General features: G+C 35.5%; 1 protein-coding gene across 3 annotated transcripts in view; it reads left to right on the top strand.

Annotated features, from left to right (window-relative positions):
- SOX5 (SRY-box 5) overlaps positions 1-20,012 on the top strand; it is a 1,269,090-nt gene that overhangs the window by 1,120,672 nt on the left and 128,406 nt on the right. For all 3 annotated transcript variants that reach the window (XM_027838648.1, XM_027838647.1, XM_027838649.1), the window contains one exon: positions 18,775-18,860. In XM_027838648.1, the coding sequence (XP_027694449.1) occupies positions 18,775-18,860 (86 nt within the window). The remainder of the gene's footprint in view (positions 1-18,774; positions 18,861-20,012) is intronic.

The raw sequence follows: 20,012 nt of genomic DNA on the forward strand, positions 1-20,012 counted from the left end.
ATAACATTAATATTTTATTCCCAGGACTTTATTTTAATTTCATATTATATTTTTATATCCCAGAATAAAATCACATAGTGCTTTTAATCTAAAAATATTTTTAGACCAGCTAAGCAATAAGGTTGAAATAAGAGGTGTGCTGGTAAATGTTTAATAACCAGCTCTCTGGTGATGGGGAGGGGGAATGTAACACAACACACTTTGAAGTTAAAAATGCATTATTAAAATTTTCTCCATCACTTTTTCTTAGGAGTAGACAATCAGCAAAAAAAATAAATCAAGCCCTGACTTGTTTGCCAACTTCCAAGGTGTAAATTCTCATGCTGAAAATTTAAGTCAGCTCTTGTGAGCTGATCTGAGTTAGCATAAGCACGACAAAGGTTGAAATAATCTGGTAACAAGGATGTTATGGAAGTTAAGACTTTAAATATAAAATAAGGAGAGAAACTGAGAATTAATTCACCATCAAACTAAGATTTTATCTATGGTCACATCAAAACAACTGGTTAAATTAGTCAATTCAGAAAATTGAATAAAATAAGACAAATTAGTCAGACTGATGGTGGTTATTTGACTTCTCAATTCAATCTAAATAGTAAAAAATCAGATAGCCTTAATATAGACACAGGCTATATAAAAGAAATCCCTGTTATTTATTGGAAAGAGTGATGGATTTAAAGTAGAAGATGTGGGTGAAAATGCAAGTTCTGTCACTAACTGGCTGCTTAATCATGGAAAATCAATTAACCTCTTTGTGCTTCAATCTACTCAGTTGAAAAATAGGAATAATGATCACTACATTTATAGAGCTGTTGTGAGAAAAGTACTTCGTAAATCTCCAAGTCCTAAGTACATGCAAGTTACTATGATGTGTTCAGACACTTGGAAATTGTGATTTGAAATAATTTTTTAGATCACAGCTTCTGTTACTGGAGAAAAAAAGTGTATATTTGAATTACATACATAGATACTTAGATGTATCCATGATCATATTAACATGACTGAACCCTCTTCTAGTGAAGATCACAACCTCTCCATCAAATTCACTGCCTGCTCTCAAGGAGCTTACATTCTAAGGAGAAAGGCAACACATAAAAGGGGGCTGAGAGGGAGAGGAAGGGGGAAGAGGTACATCCATAGGGGAACAAGGAATGCAGCATGGCCAGTGGCAGACTCTTTCAGTCTATCTATTATCTTTCATTCTCACGATATCACCTACTCAGCGATTTTTCTGTTCATTCGTGTCCCTTTCTGCGCTATTGCTAGTTCACTGATACTACTACTTTGCCATCAAGATACACCTTCCTTATATTTTTGTAGTTATATGGGTAGTTTATAATTCTGATTCTTTTGAACATGGTGTAGTTTATAGCCATATAGAGTATAAATTTGTAACAATATTGTTCCAAAAATAGGCAATATATATGTATAGTATATCTAATAATCTATCTACATGTCTATTTTTACCTATTTCTATACATGGACACATATATGCAACTTGGAATCATTGAAAGCACTGAGCTTATTATAATCCTATTATAATCCAGCCCAACTTCTTCCTGCAAATCAGTCTGGGCCCAATTCATTTTCTATTTGCAGTGCCTGTCTAAGGGTGTGTATTTTGATAGTGATCCTAAGATTTTATTAACATGAGTATTTCATGCAGTGATACAGATTGTAATCCATGTATACTTTCTCATCCTATGAAGACTTTGTCCATGATCTTCTGCAAATCTTCAACAAGTTTAAGCCACCCAGTATTCTACAGACCTTGTCTTAGATCTTTTGACATTATATAGGCAGTACTAGAACATGTGAGTTATGCATCAGATCCACCCTCCTGCCATAAGACTGACCATCTATCTTTGCAGGTCATACATCTCTCGGATGGCACCCTTTACACTCCTTCTTTATACAATTCTTGATTAGTCATCTATTTCAACCTACTTATGCCTACATGCATTGCATTTTGGGTGTTATATAAATTTAATTCTTCAGGAACTAGTATTTTGTGGTTTGTGGTTCTAAAGCAACACTGGCAGAAAAGTTATGAAATGGTGAGTCTTAGTTTCACTAAAATAGATTAAAAATAGAAAGATAGATAAAGCAATTTAACAGGTTGCTGCCTAGCACAAACTTTGTTATCTGTTTTTTACAGTAACATTTACAGTAGCATTTCAGAGTGGAATATAATTAATACAATATCACCTGCCGATAGACTCCTTGAGTAAAAAATGACTCTGAGTTTGCCAAATGAATTGACTGCAAGGATATTAGTGTATTGATAGAAAAGGGGATGCTTGAAAAGAGGATTGGATTTTGAGAAACAAGATAATAAGTTCTGTTTCGGACATTTTGAGTTTGAGACACGAGTTCCAAAAGGAAGCCAGGATTGGATATATAAAATTGTGTCAACTGCATAGAGGTGATAGCTAAATCTGTGAAAGCTAATGAGATTGCCAAGGGAGAGGGTAAAAACAGAAAAGAGTTTATAGGAAAAAGCCTTGGGATATATGCACAGTTGGATTATGTTACCTGGATCATGATATAGCAGAGAAGTAAGGAGCAGCCCAATCGGGAGAAGAATCAAGAGAGAGCAGTATTTTGAAAACTTAGAGAAGGGGGGGGTCCATAGTGTCAAATATTGTAGAAAGTGTTAAGGTTTAGGGGTGCTGGGACCCCAAAATCACAACACATGGGTCCTGCCCAAAAGAATTCAACACAAGCCTTCTTTCAGTCAAAGACAAAGTTTATTAGAACATCCTTCGTATTGGGCAGACTCTTAAGGAATCTGAACATCTGTAAGCTATCGGCTAGATTGTAAGAATCTGAGCAGTGGCTAGATTTTAAGAATCTGAGCATCTTAATGGAGACAAAATGGACCTTATATACAGAAAGACTGTGGGAGTAATCTAGGAGTAGCCAATAGTGTGCAGGGACTGGGAGGTAATAGAATGCCAGGGACCTGGACCATGTGGCCAAGGGAGAATGGAGTCTATTTAGGTTTAAGGGTGGGAAGTGACTGGGGCCATAGGGAGGTAGGGCCAGCCTAGGTTAAGGGAACAGAGAATTGGGAGATTGGGCATAGCCACAATGAAAGGCCAGTTGATGGCCAGAGATTTGGCCAAGTGGGAAAGTCCAGGGTTTTTCCTTTCTGGGGTTTAGATCCCAACCCCATCAGAAAGGTCAAGAAGGATGAGGATGAGAAGAAACATTTGATAGTGATATAAAATCCTTCTGTTCTTAGCATGAAATTTTCTGCCACTAGCCACCACCTTAGATGAAACATATATCTTCTAGCTTAAAACTTCTATTGTTGTTAATAGTTGGTCAAAAAACATTTATTAAACACCTAGTATGGCCCAGGCCTGTGCTAAGTACTGGGCGTACAATAAAAGTTAAAGATAGTCTCTGCTCACCAAGAGCTCAGAGTATAATGGGAGAGACAATATGCAAACTATTGTGTAGATGTTTTTTAAAAGCTACATACAAAATAAATTGGAAATAATCAACAGACAACAGGTATTAAAATGAAGAGTATTGGGAATGACTTCCTATAGAAGGTGGAATTTTAGTTGAGTCTTGAGGGAAGCCAGAAGGTAGAGATAAGGAGGGATAACATTCCAGACAGCGAGTGAAAATGCCCAGAGTCAAAAGAGGCCAATGTCACTGAATTGGGGGTACAAGAGAGGTGGAGTGAGGAATGAGCTTGGGCTAAGACAGCAATATGGCAACACTCTGTGCTGCAATAGAGCTCATCCAGACAACTGAGAAGAGAGGGAACTGGGGCAGGACATGTGTTTGTGTCAGTGTAGCACTATACTAAGCCTGAAGGAAAAAGCCCAGCATCTGGCTGAGGCCATTTCTCTCCATCCAAAAGACAGGTGTAAAAGAGAATTAGGTGCATAAAATGTGAATTTCCCAGCACAACTTTCTAAGACTATAAACTGCGGGGAAGTTGCTGACCTACGTTGGCAAAGGGAGTACCTTCTGCCAATAAAATCAAAGTTATTTCTGTATCTTTTCCATAAGAGTAATACGCAAACACTTTATTAAATGCTCTTTTAAAATACAGGTAAACTATATCTACAAGCATTCTGATCAAACAGTTTAAAAACCTTATCAAAAAGGAATTAAGATTAGTCAGACATGATCTGTTCTTCAAAAACCAGTGTTATTTCTTTATGGTTACCATTTCCTTTTGTAGATGTGCCCTATCTTTTTAACAATATACTGTAGAATAAGATATTCTAGATTCAGGAATCAAGAATAATTATCATTCCAGCTATGCTAGATCATCCCAAGAGCCTCTGGGGATGGAATTTAAAGTGAGACAACACCATTCCTTCCCCCTAAGGTGGGGCAGGGATAAGGCTAATCCTAACCTTAACCTCACTGCTGCTGTGGGGAACCAGGGTTGTGGGGAAAGGAGGGCTGAATTCTGCTGCTGGGTGTGAAACAGAGTAGACATGCTGATGGAGACATAAAACATCCTAAATAAACTGTAACATGCTATCACCGAATGTAGGAGTTCTTCAAGCAAAGGTTGAATGACTCCTTGTTCCCTCATGTCATAGCAAGGACTCTTTCAGATATAGATTCAACTCCTTGGCTGCTGTGATCCCATTGAACTCTGAAATTTTGTGATTCTGTGATTCCCTTCTAGAAAATTACAGTTTCTATTACAATTCTATTTTATAAATACTTTTTGGCCTGAAGCTATGTTGGCATAGCCTCAGGCACTGGAATCAGTTTGAAGGTCTCTTCCCTGTTCTCCACAATCTTTCACAGAATTCTGTCACTAGTTTAGCTGTCACAGCTGTTCGGTCCTACGGTACTTGATGGGGTTCTTCTATGGCAGGTGATGTGAATTCATCAAGGGCAGTGAGAGTATGTCCTTACTATCTTCTTATAGATCTTGTGTATTAACTTCCTATTATCTAGTTTTATTCTGTTCTTTCCAGTCCAAAGGTTATTCTCCTTAGAAAATAGAAGCAACATAGGAATTGAGGAACTCTGCCTTCTCTTTATTGTCAGTTATCACGATATAATCCACTCTGAGCATCATTCTTCTTTTCTTTTGATATTCCCCTTTCTCTTACTATAGCTTAAAGAACAACAACAAAAATTCTTGTTCTTAATTTTCCTAACCATCCTCAGCTGATTCTGAATTCTCACTCGCTTAACATTATTCTTGTAGGATCACAACACTCTTTTGTATTCTTTACATATTTTAGTTTTATATTCCCTTGCTTTTATCTTTTATATATATATATATAGACACACACACACATATATAGACACACACACACATACACACACACACACACACACATATATATATATATATATACACACACACACATACATATATATATGTATTAAATCCAAGTTGGTGAGTTTTCTTTACTTCCACAACGGTCTCTTTGACCAACCCTCACTTTTCCTTTTCATTGGAATTGTTCTCTTTCAGGATTTCACTCTTGACAGTTTCTCATGTCTCCTCAGTTGAAGTCCTCCAAAGAATCCTACTGGAGTCTACAGAATCCTACCCACCTTTCCTCTGAATGCTTTGAAATCTGCTCTCCTAAAAATCTAGGAGTATAGTGGGGCAGTTCAGTGGTGGATAGAGCTCTGGCCTTGGAGTCAGGAGGACCTCAGTTCCAATCCAGTCTCAGATACACAACACATGACATTTACTAGCTGTGTGACCCTGGGTAAGTCACTTAACCCCGACTGTCTAGCAAATAGGAAAACAAAAAAGAAGAAACAAAATCTAGGAGTATATCAGATTATACTCTGGATTTCTCTCCTCTCTCATAAACTCTAGGAGAGAGTGGTCACTTCCCCCACAAGATTCTTATCACTTCCAATACAACAAACAGTTCTTTCCTACTAGCAAGAATTATATTCAGAAAAGAATTCCCCTTAGTTAATTCTTCCACCTCTTAAAGGATAAAATTATCATTGTTATTCAGTTGTTTTCAGTCTATCTGACTCTTCATGACCCTACATGGTATTTTCTTGGCATAAATACTTGAGTGGTTTACCATTTCCTTTTCTAACTCATTTTACAGAGGAGGAAGTTGAGGCAAACAGGGTTAAGTGACTTGCCCAGGGTCACACAGCTAGTAATTGTCTGAGGCCAGATTTAAATTCAGATCTTCATGACTCCAGGCCCAGCATTCTATCCACTGCACCATCTAGGTGCCCCTGAAATTATCATTAAATCAAGTCAAGATATTGTCAGCTGTTTAGCTTTTGACAGAGAGTTACAGTAAATGTCTTGATAATTAAAGTCCCTCATCAGAACTGAATCATACCTATGTCTTGGTCTTCTCCTTTTGATGTTTTTTTTTTCCTCCTGTGAACTTCTGAGTGTCATCTGAGAAAAACAGCAACTTTCCTTACTGCATTATGCCATCTATCTCTCTTTGGTATCAAACTTGGTATATATACTTAGCCAAATTTCTTCCTTTTCCACCTTTTTAGACTTAAAACTTTTATAAGATTTTAATGTAGCAAGACACCAAGCAAATGTATTTTTACCATAATTTCTTAGGTACACTCCATCCTTGCCTAGGGGCCTGTCATTCTTATATTTTAAGGTGTGATCTAGAAATACAAATATCATTTCACAGATGTTAGTACCAGTGAAGTAGAACAGGTTTTCTATGCATAGTAGCACTTTGTGGTTAAGAACACTTCTTCCAAAGTGTTTTTAGATGAAATTAAAAAGTGTTCTAAAATTAAGCAGAGTAGAAATTGAATCAAAATCGTCTGAAGAAGATGACAGTATTTACAACAAATTCTGTAATATTGCTTTAAACGGTAACTGTCAAAGGGTGGTCCACAGAACCCTGAGGTTCTCCAAGACCCCTTTAGTGGGTATGCAAGGTTAAAACTATTTTCATAATAATACTAAGATATCATTGGCCTATTAAAATACTACTTTTTCCACCTATATATCTGTTTGCAGTGGATTTTCTTCATGTATTTCAACCAAAAGAATATATTGCAATAGAATGAATGCAGAAACAGATATGACAATCCAGTTGTCTTCTATTAAGCAAAATATGGGCAAAAATGTTACTTTTCATAAAAGTGTTATTTACATGTAGTGGGTTTATTACTTATTTTTAAATTAATTAATATTTAAATGTATCAATTTTGATTTCCAATATATACATCTATTCATACAAATATACATATGTATAGCCCACATAAGCCAAAGCTCTTGGGGTTCTCAAATAATTTTTGAAAGTATAAAGAAGTCCTAAGACCAAAAAGTTTTAAGAATTGTCACCCTAGAATAATGATTAACAACAGTGGGACAATTCCAGTACAATCGTGGTAAAAGATGATTGTTCTATTTCCCAACTATTATTTGACATAAATATTTGATATAACATAAAGATGTTAATTATAGAAATAAGACAAGGGGAAGAGTCTTCAAATTCAAATTACATGACAGATACTTAGAAAACCCAAGAAAATCTGCCAAAAAAAATGTTTTTAATTGAAATCAATTGTTTTGGGAACAGCATAAAAAAAATAAATGAGTTCTTCTTTATAGTACTGATAAAATCCAGGAAAAAAATAAGAATAGAAATTTCTTTTACAAATAACTACAAATAGTGTGAAATATCTAGTAGTCAATTTACCATAATACATGTGAGACATATAAATTAACTACTAAACACCCTTTACCAACCTCAGGGAGACAAATAATTAGAGAGAGTTACCAGTGAATGTCCTTTAGGATGGAAAACACATAGAAGCTAGGCACAACTCAAACAAAATATTATGTGTATTAGCAAAGGCAGTCACTGTATTGATTGTGTTCATTTAATTGTTTTTCTTTGTCACAAGTGAGGGTTGAATTTTGAGGTGGTAAGTTGACATAAATGATGTAAATATCAAAATATTTAAAATAAGAAATAGGTAAATCAATCAAATTGACAAATCAGATAAAACTGTTAAATATATCGATATACTCACAGAAGATGGGGATTTAACTACATATTTTTATGACATGTTAAAATTAGATGTTGAAAATGATTTGCTATTTTCATTCAAATCAACAAACATTCTTTCAAGCATCTAATAGTCCCTACTAAACATAAAATAACTGTTGTGCTAGAATATATGTTGAGAGAAGTCCAAAGTCCAATAGCTAACATGTCTTTAGTGTTTTAAAGTTTTTGAAGTATTTTATGAATATCTCATTTTTATCTTCACAACAAAAGCTGGGAAGGTAAGTGCTATTATTATCCCAGTTTTACAAATTAAGAAACTGAGGCAAATAGAGGGTTGTGTGACTTGTCCTGCCCTCATTCCCTCTCATGATTTCAATGACTACCTCTCTACAGATTACTCCCAAGTAGGTTTCTCTAGTCCTAATTGTTCTTCTGAGATTTATATCCATAAGTCTAGCTTCCTAGAGGATCTCTCCAACAGGATGTCCCATTGGTATATCAAAATAAAATTGTGCCAAATAGAGTTTACAATTTCTTGCAAACTTGTTCCTCCTTTTCTCTATAATATTTCTCTCTATGGCACCATCATTTATCTCCTGTATCCAAAGTACTATGGTGAATGTTGAGGATACTGAGATTAATACAACACCGACCCAACTTTTAAGGAAGAAATAGAATGATAAGGAAGAGTTGGAAGTAGAGATTCAGATTTGAAAGTAATTTGCAGAGATGTGCTTTATGAAATAACATTCCTAGTTGTGATCACTAAGAGAGTGTAAATAAAGAAGATCAAATGGGGAAAAAAAACTTAGGAAAGGACTGATTTTAAAGAGGTTGAGAAGATTGTGGGCAGTAAGGGAGATCAAATTACCACAGTGGTAGGAGGAGAACCATTAGCACTCCATATCATGGAGCCAAGATAGAAGTGGATGGTCACCAGAGTTTAATAATACAGAGAAAAGATGAGGACAAAAAAATAAAAAGAAGGCTGTTGGATTCAGCAGTTGCCATTAATAAATGACCTTTGGTAAATGCTGTACCAGTAGAGTTCAGAGGATAAAAACAAGTGGTGAAGCATGAATAAATATTTTTAAAGAGTTGTCAACTTGTTTACATTTATAACTAGTTCAACTATGTTGACTACATTGACAGTTATTTCTGTTTAAAAGAAAAACTTGTCAGGTTGAGGGCAGAAGGTGGAGAGAGAGAAAATGGACTTTTTTTCTGGATTTCATATTTTATATTCTCTTTTCTGACACTAAAATTTTTAAATAAAATTGCTTCAACAAGGACGCAAATAGACCATATCCATACTTCAATAAAGGCAAACAAATGGTCAGGCAATGGATTAACTGACACTATCATCAATAAAATTTTAAAATCAAAACAACATTCACCCTAAGGAAATGTTTCATACCAGTGTTTATTTGAAAGAATTAATTAGTTGTTAACCAAGATATCCCTGCCTCTGAAACTTCAAAATTTCCTATCACTGGTATATATGGAAATAATAGATAAAATAACTAGCTAAATACAAAATGACAAAACCACTGGACCCCACAGTAGGATTTCTGACCAGAGGAGTAGTTAATTCAATTTCCATATCCGATCAAAGATCATTATCGCTTTGCCACACCTAAATGGGTTTTCCCAGACAGAGGAAAAAGTAATTATTTATGGGTTAAATAGTAGAGTCTGTTGGAAATAGTTGCCTCATTAGACACAATTTTTGCTTTTTATTAGAATTTCCAGGTTAAAATATCTCTGGGTTTTTGACACTTATTCCCTATTCCTCTTCGTTATTTATATTTGAATAAACAATAGGATTTTAGGAAACATTTTTATTTGCTATTTCACAACTATAGAAAGCTGGAAAAAATCATATATTCATATATTTGATTTAAAAAAAATACCAGGGCAGCTAGGTCACACAGTGAATAGAGCACCAGCCCTGGAGTCAGGACGACCTGAGCTCAAATATGGCCTCAGACCAGACACTTGAGACTTACTAAGCCTTGTGACCCCGGGCAAGTCACTTAACCCCAACTGCCTTAAAAAAAAAATCTATCAATTATTTATCCAGTAATTCACTAATTGCTAATTGACTAATTTTAAAAATAATTTTATAAAGTTACTGATTACAATATTGTCAAGACATTAGAAGACACCCTGTTTTCCAGAGCAAAGATGAGTCAAGCTTAATAAAGTTAAAATATTCTGTATTTACTGTTCATCATTTTACTGAATAGCGTTTCTTCATTTAATAAAAAGGAAACCCTCAGTTAATTAGTTCCTCATTCATTACAATAAAATTAATGTTCAGGATCTAAATAGTATAAACTTCCTTAGGTATATTTGAGAATATGTTCCTCTTTTTAGTTAATATCACATGTTTCATTGTTATAATCTTTCTTATGCAAAGGGTTCATGTGCCTGGTATTTAAGAAGGCTGCATACTAATTTCTGATTTTACTGTGTCAGTTAATACACAGGTCACTAGCAGTCAGGGTTAGAATAATCACTAAATCACAAGCTAAAAACCATTGACATGGTATGCTTTTATCAAACTGGCAAAAATAGGAAACGTGTTGTCAAGACCACATACTATAGTTTTTTGGTAAATAAACAGAGAGAAGAGGATGAAATCTTATTTTCAGGCTTCTGTGTGAGTATCCGTGTTACATAAAAAATGATTTTGAAACGCACCCTTATCCCCTAAAAAAAAAAAGTTTGACAGATGAGTGGAGTTATGAGTATTTTAAAAGTGAAACTGGCTTAGATGCAGAGATGAGTACATAGCTGTGTTTGCTAGGGTTCAGTTTTTCAAAGAATTGTTTTTGACCTAAATAGGTCAAATTATTTGTTCAACTCAAATTATGGCTCACAAAATAGAGAGTAAAAAGGTATTCAGTGTTGAACATGAGTCGGGTGTGAGACAGGTAATTTATTCAAACACATGAAAGAAATGCTAACCATAAAAAGAATCACAGTGTGTATTAATGGAACACCTTAAACAGGATTCAGTAGCTTAACTAATAATTACTGTTACTACCTGCTGCAAAGGTAATATATAAACCTAATCAAAATATAAAGCTGTTTATAGGACTATTAATTGTATATTTCATATCATCTCTGTTCTTTCCAAACAACTCCAGGTACATGTCTGTTGGTAAAACTAGCAGCTTTTTGTCACTAACTGTCCTCTCTAAAAAACAAATAGTTGTCAAGAACTCTTGCTCTGATGTCATTTGGTCCCAACTCAATAGGACCTTTACGCCACTCACACTCACCAGGTTTTCTCTAAGCCTAGACACATCCATCTCAAGACAGATACTTATTCATCTAGCATCGTGAAAGAAAAGAAAAGAAAAGAAAAAAGAAACCACAAAAGAGGCAACATAAACCTAAGCTCAGCGTTGGCTAGGTAGGACATGTGCTTTAGTTGTTATGTATTCAGTTCCATGTGGTACCCCTTCTTGGAAAGTACCTAAAAATTAGTCCTGACACAATTCACAGCTGGCAAGGATGACAAAGGCTGAGAGAGTGAGTTGTTATTATCTTTTACCCGGAGTCTTCAGCTCTTCCAACTTTTTAACCAATAAAGTCATCATCAGAGTGCAAGTTTTTTAGCACTGAGTCACACATGACCAGAAAAAGGATACAGAGAGCATAGTCAGACGGAACGAGGAATGTCACCTCTGGGCATCTCCACAAGGTGGTCCCTACAAGCCAATTCAACCTTGTTGCATTTATAGCTATTGTACTTAGAACCTTTCACACTTTCTACATTTCAGCCAAACTGGCCTACTTGATGTATCTCGGGCTTGATCTTCTACATCCTGCCTTTTCATAGGTAGATCCAAATGCCAGTAATGCATTCCCTATAATCCTCTAACTCTTAAAAACTTTACCTTCCTTCAAAGCTTGATTCAGGTACCACCTCCTATGGCAATCCTTTTTTAATAACTCTAGAGGCTCAGGTGTTTGTGTCCTACCCCCAGAGCCTAGAATTGTACTTGTATGAAGAAAATATTTAAGAAATGCACACTACATTGAATTAGATACCACCAAGAGAGTTCATGTCAGGTGTGGTCACTAGAGGGAAGAAGTACATCATTTGTTAGCTTCCTGTTTTAGTTAAATTTTCTTATTAAATGGGTTCTAAACTCATTTGTTACTTCCTACAGAAAAAGTTCAAACAACATTCATACCCCAAGACAAGGCTCTGGTAATCTTGTCCTAGTTGTGGCTCTATCCTTGACTAAATCTTACCTTTCCCCCATACCCTTTTTTTAAAAATCACAAAAAAAAAAGGTAACACATAATGAAGTTATAATTTTGTGTTGCAGGCAATCTAAAAATATTGTATAAACATTGGGAATTTGGAATTTCTTCCCTTCTACATGAAGTGGACTATGTCATATGTCATTGAGTAATATATTTCCAGAAAATGGTTATATCAGGAGATATAATCCAACCCCTTAAATTGTTGTTGTTCAGTCTTTTTCAGTCATGTCCAACTCTTAGTGACCCCATCTGGGGTTTTCTTGGCAAAGATATTGGAATGCAGTAAGTGTCTGAGGCCAGATTTGAACTCAGGAAGAGCCCAGTGCTCTATCAGCTGCACCATCTAGCTGCCAATTAGAAGGGATAGACAGAGTAAACTCAAAAGTTTTTGAGTGGACAGAAATGTACCGAATACCTTGAACCTGAGGTAGCTAATGTGGGGGCCCCATGTATGAGACGGGATTATTTTGGATAAGAAAATACCTTTTGTCCATTTAAAATTTTTCCATTCACTAAGACTCATGGACTTTGAGAATCTCAGTTATAAAGCCCTTTAGACATTATCTAGTCCAAACTGTATCTAAAGGACAGATTTGCTTCACGATGTCCACTAGTAAGTGGTTATCCAGCCTCTTCTTAGACAGAGGATTCACTATCTTTTGTGGTAGCCAATTTGAAATTATGTTGTCATCTTCTCCCACTTTTTATATGTAACCAGTTGCAAATTTTTGTTCATTCTTCTTTAACAATGTCTCTAATGTCCCTTTCTCTGTGACAGTACTGTCTTAGCTCCTAAAATAATATTGCAGTAAGAAGATCTTCCTGTCCTCATTTTCTCCCCCCTACATTTTATACCTCATGAGCACAATAATCTTTCTAAAATATCTATTTTGTTATGTTATTCTTCTCAAAAATCTTAAATGCTTCCTCACTGCTTTTAGAGTAAAATCTAAATTACTATTATAGATGCATTGTGGCACAATGGAAAGTGTGTGAAATTTAATCAAGGAACCTAGGTCCAAATCTCATCTGTGTGACCTTGGGGAAATTAACTTCTCTGGGCCTCAGTTTCCTCTTCTATAAAATGGAGTTGGACTAAATAGTCTTTAAAATCCATTCCAGTTCTGGATTTATGCTTCTATGATCTTTAACTTGGCATAATCTAGCTCCAATCTACTTACTTACTTCCTAGTATTCCTTAATATGAATCTTTCACTTCAGACCAAGCTGTTCAACTCACTTGAAGAAACCAACCATGTTCACGGGGTGACTGTAATTCAAGAGACATGGATTCTCATCCCAACTCTGTCACTTACTAGGTGTATGATTGGCCAGGGTATTCAGAAAGGGTGGGGAGGATGAATCGAGGAAGATATTTAGAAATAAGCCAAGCTGAAACAAGAAGAACAGAATAGCAAAATTGCAGATGAGATAACAGGGAAGAATCAGGACAGAAATTTTCAACAGTCTAAAACACCAAGAATCAGTTAAGGGAATGAATTGGGTTAATGGTCATAACGAAAAAGACACTGCCCTACTCAACTTCTTTATAAAGGAAAGTTGGGGCATGCAGACTGCTATCCACCTTGCTTGCTGGAACTTGGGGACCTAATATTAAGCTCAATACAGGGTGAATGTTCTTGTGCATGAAATGCCACATCATAAAAGATATTTTTTATGAATACATAATAAAAGTAAGTATGTTGTGAAATTCATGAGCTGCATACCTGACATTTCTTTGAAACTGACCCAATTTTTTCCAGAATTATTTTGCTCTCATATAGTTTCCTTGAGGAGATGAGACACAGAGTGGAGGTGGAGAAGTTATATGTACAGAGCAGGAAAGATATCTCCACTTATGACCTGATTAAGGACCATGAGAAGATGGATAAAGGAAAATAGTCAAATACTTAACAAGGTGGAAATAGGTATAACAAAGAACAGATGGGCTCAAATTTTCTGTGAAAATCTATTCTAAGGAAGATTAGATAAGGAGAACTGAGAACTTGGGGATGAAGCTCTCACATAGCTTCTGTATTGTGAGGTTAATAGTGAGTATTTCAATAAGGAAGGAAACATTGAAGTTATCTTGCAGTGGCTAAAAGTGAAAAATGGCGGAGATTAGCACAGGATCTAGAATGTCTTCTGTCTATTCACCTATTCATTCTATTTTTAAAATATAATATTTTTTAATATATAATAATGTGTTAGGGCACACATCTAGAGTTGAAGGTCTGGGGACCTAGAGACATTGAAAAACAGAGAGAGCTAAGATATTGATGATACCATACCTGAGAAGGTTTCTTTCAGGCTGGAAGGCAAATTCATTGTGGTAAACATAAGAAGTATCTCATCATATGAAATGAGATATGTATGAAATGAAGACTGAAGCCTGAGTAAAATACATTGATAGATTGAGTGTTATTGTCAGGGCAAAGGACAGGAAAATTAGGTTTAGGATATGGAAGAAATGAAAGAATCCAAAGTTGTGGTCTGAGTTGGAGAACAGAATATTAGAGATCTCAGAAACAGAGAATTCAAAACCACCAAATTTATTGATAATTTGTCCAATAAAAAGTAAAAATATATGACAATGAAATGCAGGACAGCAGTGAATCATTAGATAGGTGAATCTGAGGGATCATTGGGCAAGTCACTTGACCTTGTTTGCCTCAGTTTCCTCATCTGTAAAATGAGATGGAAAGGAAATGGCAAACCACTCTAGTATCTTTGCCAAGAAAACTCCAACTGGGGTCATGAAGAGCTGGACACAACTGAAAAACAACTGAACAACATATGTGTGTGCATCTATGTATTGTTTACCATTACAGAAAAGCATTTACATACTTTGTGATATTTTACTTTATGTTTGCTATAGCAAATTCAAGAGTAAACACTGTAGTCTATGTTATATTGTCTTTTAATTTCTGTTTTGTGCTTTTTTGTTCATATCTAAACTTTCTTTTTTTTTTCTTTTTGAATTAGAATCTCCCATGTTTGAGGTTGAAAAAAAGCCAAATTTATTTTGGAAGAGCTTAAGGAAAACTATTCAAATGGTTATGACCTAGGCAAGAGTAAAAACAAATTACATTTTACTAGCTGAAGGTCAATTTAAGTAACCTAAAACATGGTTGAACTTTAAAAGTAAGACTTTCCACTTGTCTAACCTGTATTACATAAGGTCATAAAGAGAAATTTCCAAAGCAAATCTGCTCTGAAACCGCAGTAAAAGAAAGACATTTAGATAGATAGATGGATAGATAGACAGATGATAGATAAATAGATAGATAGATAGATAGATAGATAGATAGATAGATAGATAGATAGATAGATTGAACGAACTAGTACTATGCTAAATATAAGGGACACAAATACAGCAAGCAATACAGTTCCTGTCTCCAAAAAGGTTACATTCTTTAAAAAAATACATATATATTTATACACATGTATATGTTGATATATATACATAGACACACATGAACACACACACACACAAGATTGGAAAAAGAATGAAGTAAAACAAAAGAAGATATCCTGCATATTGACTAGATCTTCTATGGAGGATTTATGGAAAAATATAGCCAAAAGAGCAAGGAATGAGAAACCATGGAATATTATGATCTTTACCACTGGAAGGAGTACCACACCATCACAATTATAGCTCCACTGATATTTTCAGTATTATAGGTGTTTTAATTTCATTGCCTCACTTAATTTTCACAACAGCCCTTTGAGTTAGTTCTACAGCTATTCTCATCCCCATTTTAAAAAAGAGGAAACTGAAAATGGGAGAGTGATTGAGAGTTGTTCAGTCATTTCAGTTATGTCTGACTCTCACAACTCTAGAGTTTTCTTATAAAAGAACTGGAGTGGTGTTCCATTTCCTTCTCCAGCTCCTTTTACAGAGGAGGAAACTGAGGCATACAGGGTTAAGTGACATGCCCAGGGTCACACACAGCTAGTGTCTGAGGTCACATTTGAACTCAGGTCTTCCTGACTCCTGGCCTGGCACTCTATCCACTGTGCCACCTACAACCATAGAAATTCAGAGACCTAAAATAATCAAAGTATGGTTCTTGGAGAAAGGTAAGATTGGATCTGAACCTTAGAGAATGGATACTTAATAGAGAGAAAGCAAGTCAATCCATTCCATGGGACTACATAAACAAAGACTGAGAATGAGTATGATTTATATGAGGAAGTGAGGAGGTTGGCCTTAGGAAAGTAGTGATGAGTGGCAGAATGAATTAAAAGGGGAGGTGCCTGCAGCCCAGTTGAGACTATTACAGTTTTCTTAGGTATGTGATACAGGTCTCCACGATGCTGATGGCTATTGGAATGGAGAAGAAAGGGATATTTAGAAATAAGAAACAATAATACTTGGTGACTTTGAATAAAGGAGACAGAAGGTGAGGAAAGATGAAAAGGTAATTGCAAAATTTCTAGAGTGGGAGATTAGAATTTTTTGGCTGCACAAATAGATCCCTAGTGTATGTAGGTTGGTATGTTGTTAACTATTATATTTCTCAAAATAAATGTTTATATTTTCAGAGTATTTCTATCATAATAGGTTTGAACAACTATCTGAGAACCAAATGGATTTCTATGCATGCACTTGAAAAGCACTGGACAAAATTTAGTCCAGCTATTTATTTTCTTGTCTTAATGTTGATATGAAAATCTTTTTTTCTTTTTCATTTCCCAATTTCATGCAATTAAGTTAGTGAAATTAAGTTAAGATTAGGATTATAGGAGCATAGATTTAAACCTTGGACAGAAGATTATCTAGTCAAACACCCTCATTTTATAGATAAGAAAATTTAAGGGCAGAGAGTTGAAATAACTTTGCCCAATCACAGTAATAGAGTAGGGATTTGAACCCAGGTCCTTTGAGTCTAAATTTAGTATTCTTTCCAATATGTATAGTTCCTTTCTTAACTTTAATTGCTTCTAATATTGTTACTATGTGTGTCAATAATTTTAAGTTTATTTAAATTATTAAATATATAAGCTTTCTCCCCCTAGAAATGCCCAAGAAAATAGCATTTATTTATTTTACTTTGGTGAGATAGATATTACCATATGAGTGTGTAAAATCAGTCACTAATGCAAAGTCATTCTGAAGTGACCCCATGTTTTAACCTTGCTTGATTTTGGCTATGTGCAGCCAGCCTGCATAGGAAGGAATGTGCTCTGTATCTCTTTAGCGCTAATCCCATCTCCTCATAATGAGGATATAGTAACAGCTGCCAAGCTCACTAACCCTGTCTCCTTATTTGAAACCTGAGTCAATCAAAATACTTAGGGAGGAGCTGAGGCAGCACTAATCCCACCTCCTCATGATTACATGATCCAATCAAAATACCTTTGCCCATAAATGGAAGATGCTTACTCCTGTCTATTTAAAAAAAAAAAAAGGCAATTCGCCCAATTGGGTGGGTCCACCTAGGCATGCTGCTTTGGTGTATTAATAAACTACTTTTTACCTTTTTCTTCCTGAGTTTTGCCTCTTTAATTAGGGTGAAAGCCAGGACATGGAATTTTCCTTTTAACACATATGTAAATTTATCGAGTAAGCAAAATCACATCTGAAAAAAATATTAATGTTGCCTTTCCACCATTGTCTCTTACTATTGTGTTTTTTGAATGATTAATTCTATAGCACACTCATTTATTAGTAGAAAACTGGGCCTCCTTCAAGTGGTCTGACATTGAAAAGAAAACGTGGCTATACTGGCTGGAGGACCAAGGATATTAAATTGTGTTTTGTTCATTTTTAATGTCATTGTATTGTAGCTTCAGCATTCACTATTTGTATAAATAAAAATTTTGTACAGATTTCCATAAAAAGTTATTTTTTAAAGGAATCAACACCTGTTTCTTGTTTCCTTAGACACTTTTGCAAAGAACTTCTCTGAAATATGGAAGATGTCAATTGCATTATTTGCAACATTTTGTTTTAATTTGAATTGACTTTAAGCTATTAAAAATCTGTCTTTGAGAGAGACTATGGAGAAGTGGATGTTTGACTCAGGAGAATATACAGCATTCAGGAGAAAAGCTTTTTTTTTGTTAAAAATGCAGTGTGAATCTTGGTGGGATTTAGTTTGTTAATGTTAAAGTCGGTTTAGTTAAGTTCATATTCTAGATAAGACTGAATTTGCTGTTCAGCTGCTGTGATTTTATCAAGGTTGTAAGGGCTGTGTGTATGTGTGTGTGTTTTTTAAAGTGCAGACCTCTGATCACAGTGCACCCCCACCCATTTCCCTAAATACATCATGAAAAAAGGATGAGGTTTCCGCCTTAATTGCTTGTGCCTTTTATTCACATTCCTCTCTCAGCCAGAATTGTGAAAAGAGTGTTAGTAAAAGGCTGCACAATAGAGCTTTTCATTAGGCTTCGGCAAGGCACACAAAAGAAGGCTTTTGGAAAGAGTGAATGCAGGAGTTTAATTTGCAGGTGGAGAGTAGATAAAAGGTGCTGACGCCTCTATTATTCTCTTACTTAGGTGACCCTTACCCTGTTCAGCTGATCCCAACTACCATGGCAGCTGCTGCCGGGGCAACCCCAGGCTTAGGCCCACTCCAACTGCAGGTAAGTCTGGAAACAATGTGGAAGAGGCAAAGGTTAAGTAAACATGGAAAACAGCTTTCTTGTCTATTATCACATTATAGAAAAAAAAAATCGGGTAGTGATTTGGTATGGCACATTAAAAAAAAAAAATTACCTGTATCAGTCGACAGCAAAAGCTTAAGAGATGTCTCATTTTATTTGTTTAACCCTAATGCTATCTACCAAAAGTTGCATTGTTGTTAGTTCTAGATGGTTTAATGCTATTTTTAACCTGAATGACCAATAAGTCTGTTTTAGTTATTAATTTATGTCATTTTCATATAAGGTTTACATCCAATAGAATATAAAGCCCTCAAGCGCAAATATTGTTGTTTTTGTGTATTGTGAGTGCCTAGTTTGGTGTATTAATCAGGTCATTTTAGCCATCACTAGTTTTCTAAGGTAGAAAGCAGAAAGTGTAATAAAGTTTACCTGTGACCTGACCACTTGTCCTAGGAAAGAGCTTCACATTAACTCTGGGCCAAATTCTCAAAGGCTTTCTTTCTTGTCTAGAACAGTTTGGGTTGAGATAGATGTTGCCCTCCTCTTATCCATTTAGAAAATCCATTTCATTTTCCAGGCCTCTGAGTAAATCTGTATATCCTCAGTTAACAGCTGACAAATTTGAAGAATTACCTCGATAGTGATTTGGGATATCTATACATAGGTAGTAGAGAGGAATTTTTTGAAGGATACTATTTAAGCCCAGTAAATTCTATTCTTTCTACCTTGACAAAGCCCATGTGAGACAGTTGGGGTGAGAGGAGAAAAAAAAATCACTGAGCTCCCTATGGGACTGACTCCCTGGGGGTTCTGGAGCAATTACTTCTATTAACTGAAATAATCTGAAGTGGTTTATGTTTTAACTTCTTGATGCCAAGGTGGGTTAAGGGAGTGGATGTTAGGAGGATAAATACTGACTGGGCAATTCAGATCTGATAATATGATCAGAGAGAATGTGTGTAAACCACAAAAACAGAAGTCAAAAGCAAAAGAAAACCCTGAGTGTCACAGGGGTTTGTGTTTTCATTTCAGTGGATTAGGGAAAATTCTCTGTGTGGGTTGAGTACCAAGTAAAATCAAGCCCTGCTGTGTTTTAGGAATCATAAGTAGACTTACAACCTTCCACCTCCA

This window comes from Vombatus ursinus, unplaced genomic scaffold (genome assembly GCF_900497805.2).
Source record: "Vombatus ursinus unplaced genomic scaffold, bare-nosed wombat genome assembly UNPS02014830.1, whole genome shotgun sequence".
Lineage (NCBI taxonomy): Eukaryota > Metazoa > Chordata > Mammalia > Diprotodontia > Vombatidae > Vombatus > Vombatus ursinus.